General features: G+C 48.4%; 1 protein-coding gene across 1 annotated transcript in view; it reads left to right on the forward strand.

Moving 5' to 3' along the window:
- Positions 1 to 2,877, forward strand: part of MEGF8 (multiple EGF like domains 8) — a 56,666-nt gene that overhangs the window by 33,470 nt on the left and 20,319 nt on the right. The window contains exons 23-24 of the mRNA XM_029284598.1: positions 269 to 401; positions 1,825 to 2,039. Of these exons, the coding sequence (XP_029140431.1) occupies positions 269 to 401; positions 1,825 to 2,039 (348 nt within the window). The remainder of the gene's footprint in view (positions 1 to 268; positions 402 to 1,824; positions 2,040 to 2,877) is intronic.

Raw genomic sequence — 2,877 nt, forward strand, 5'->3', positions numbered from 1 at the left:
AGTAGTAGTAGTAGTAGTAGTAGTAGTAGTAGTAGTTGGAAGGGACCTTGGAGGTCATCTAGTCCAACCCCCTGCTCAGGCAGGAAACCCTATACCATTTCAGATAAATGGCTGTCCAGTCTCTTAAAAACCGTCATAGGTAATTTCCAGCTCTATTGTGGTTGTTAAGTCGAGAGCTGCCTGTACATATCCACTCATCTCACAGCAGTATTATCTGGATCTCTGTTGGTGTGATCTCATCTCCTCCTCTCCTTCAATTCTTCCTTAGCATAACTATATCTACGTCTTTGATGGAGTCCCTGATTTCCTGGACACAGGACTGATCCAGCTGGACCGGACTCTCATTGGGGCGTTCTGCGGCCAAGGTCATCCCCGCCCCGTCACTGTAGAAGCAGTATCAGGTAAGAAAAAGAATTTGGTGGAAGTTGGTTTATTTATTAAATTTATATCTCTGCCCATCTCACTTCCGTCCTATGGAAGTCCCTTCCTTCCTTCCTTCCTTCCTTCCTTCCTTCCTTCCTTCCTTCCTTCCTTCCTTCCTTCCTTCCTTCCTTCCTTCCTTCCTTCCTTCCTTCCTTCCTTCCTTCCTTCCTTCCTTCCTTCCTTCCTTCCCTCCCCTCCTTCCTTCCTTCCTTCCTTCCTTCCTTCCTTCCTTCCTTCCTTCCTTCCTTCCTTCCTTCCTTCCTTCCCTCCTTCCCTCCTTCCCTCCTTCCTTCCTTCCTTCCTTCCTTCGAAAGTCCATGCAGGACAAGAATATAAAAACAGTAAATTGTTTAAAATATAACAAACATTAAAATTAAGTTGGGGGAATGAAACTCGGGAAACTTTTGACTGCTTTTACAGTACGAGGAAGGACAATGCTGTCCGCCATTTTGAGTCGTAGGCCAGTCTGTCTGTAAGTAGGAATTCTGACAACATATAAATTTGAATTAAAGACAAAGTGAGGATTTGAACTTGTTCTTAACTTGAGGAAGGTCTGTAAGGACAGTCGGACTTGGCCTTCAGTCTCTATGGCTCATCAGTTCCTTAGGCATTTTGCATTTTGGGGGGCTTAGCAAAAGACAAGACAGCCTTGTTTGGAAAAGTGTGTTTACCCTCTAAGGCAGGGGTAGGCAACCTTGGCTCTTTTATGACTGGTAGACTTCAACTCCCAGAATTCCTGAGCCAGCCATGCTGAGGGGAAAGGGAGAGGTTTCCAAGCTGAGCCATGCTGGCTCAGGAATTCTAGGAATTGAAGTCCACGAGTCATAAAAGGGCCAAGTTTGAAGACCCCAGCTCTAAATGGGCCTTATTGCAGACCTAATGGCTGCACAGACTAGGCCAGGGGTAGGCAACCTTGGCTCTTTTATAGCTCGTGGACTTCAACTCCCAGAATTCCTGAGCCAGCCACGCTGAGGGGAAAGCGAGAGGTTGCCATGCTGAGCCATGCTGGCTCAGGAATTCTGGGAGTTGAAGTCCACCAGTCATAAAAGAGCCAAGGCCGCCTACCCCTGCTCTAAGGGGTTGGAATCCTGTGCAGGATGAGTTAATCTAAGCTAGTTTTGCCTCTATTTGTGTCTTCTCCACTCTGCTTCTTGTGTTCTCCCGCTTCAGATAAAAGTCTGAAGGCTCATTTCCTTAATGCGGTGTTTTTCCACCTTGGCAACTTGAAGACAGGTGGGCTTCCAACTCCCCAAATTCCTCAGCCAGCATGCTGGGAGTTGAAGTCCACCCATTGTCAAGTTGCCGACTTCGACAAATAGGGCCTTCAAAGAACCTCTCTCCCTCCTGGCACCCCACAGCTCTGGGATCCTCGTCAGGTTTTGTCCTTGTTCAAACTTGCAGGCCTCCTGGTCATCTACTACGAAGCCAACTCTAGCGAGGCCTCAGGCTTTAATGCCACCTACACGGTGCACCGTTGCCGGCCCAGCTGTCACAACAACCAGGAGTGCCAGGCGGGCCGCTGTGTTTGCAAGCCTGGCTACACCGGGCCCAGCTGCAAGTTCCAGGTCTGTCCAGGCAACTGTAGCGCTCACGCTGGGCAGGGACTCTGCAACAGGGTAAGTGGGTCGTGCGGACATCTGTTTAACAGGAGAAAGATCAGACCATTATTGAAATAGTTTGTCCCATAATGTCCTTGGGCTGGCTTTCCAAAGTGCGTGGAGGTATTGAATAATGGTCTGCAGTTAACTCCCTCCTATGGTTGCAAAGGTCCTGCAATGTCCATTGACTTTTTCTATGACCCGTGCAAGACCCGTTGCGAATTGAGGAATTTGTCCTTTCTTGGGATTTAATTTCACGCCATTAATGCATATTCAAGGGACGGTTTCCATGCCTAGGTCACCTTATTTGGATGCAACAAAATGTAGAGTCTATCAGAGCAGTTAGGGCAGAGGTAGGCAACCTTGGCTCTTTTTATGACTCGTGGACTTCAACTCCCAGAATCCCTGAGCCAGCATGGCTCAGCATGGAAACCTCTCCCTTTTCCCTCACCATGGCTGGCTGAGGAATTTTGGGAGTTGAAGTCCACGAGTCATGAAGGGGCCATAGTTCCCCCATGCTGGTTCCTGAGCCAGCATGGGGGAACTATGGCCCCTTCATGACTTGTGGACTTCAACTCCCAGAATTCCTGAGCCAGCATGGGGAAACTATGGCCCCTTCATGACTTGTGGACTTCAACTCCCAGAATTCCATGCTTGCTCAGGAATTCTGGGAGTTGAAGTCCACGAGTCATAAAAGAGCCAAGGTCGCCTACCCCTGAACTGGGGGGACTAATATATTCCTCTCGGCGAGGTGATTTTCCATGCATTCATTTAAGGAAACGGCAGTTGGTGGAGAAAATCATATTAGAAGATCAGTGTAGCAATAAAAGAGGATATTTGTAGCTCAGGGCTGAAC

The sequence above is a fragment of the Protobothrops mucrosquamatus genome, unplaced genomic scaffold (assembly GCF_001527695.2).
Source record: "Protobothrops mucrosquamatus isolate PMUCROS unplaced genomic scaffold, P.Mucros_1.0 scaffold756, whole genome shotgun sequence".
Classification (NCBI taxonomy): Eukaryota; Metazoa; Chordata; class Lepidosauria; order Squamata; family Viperidae; genus Protobothrops; species Protobothrops mucrosquamatus.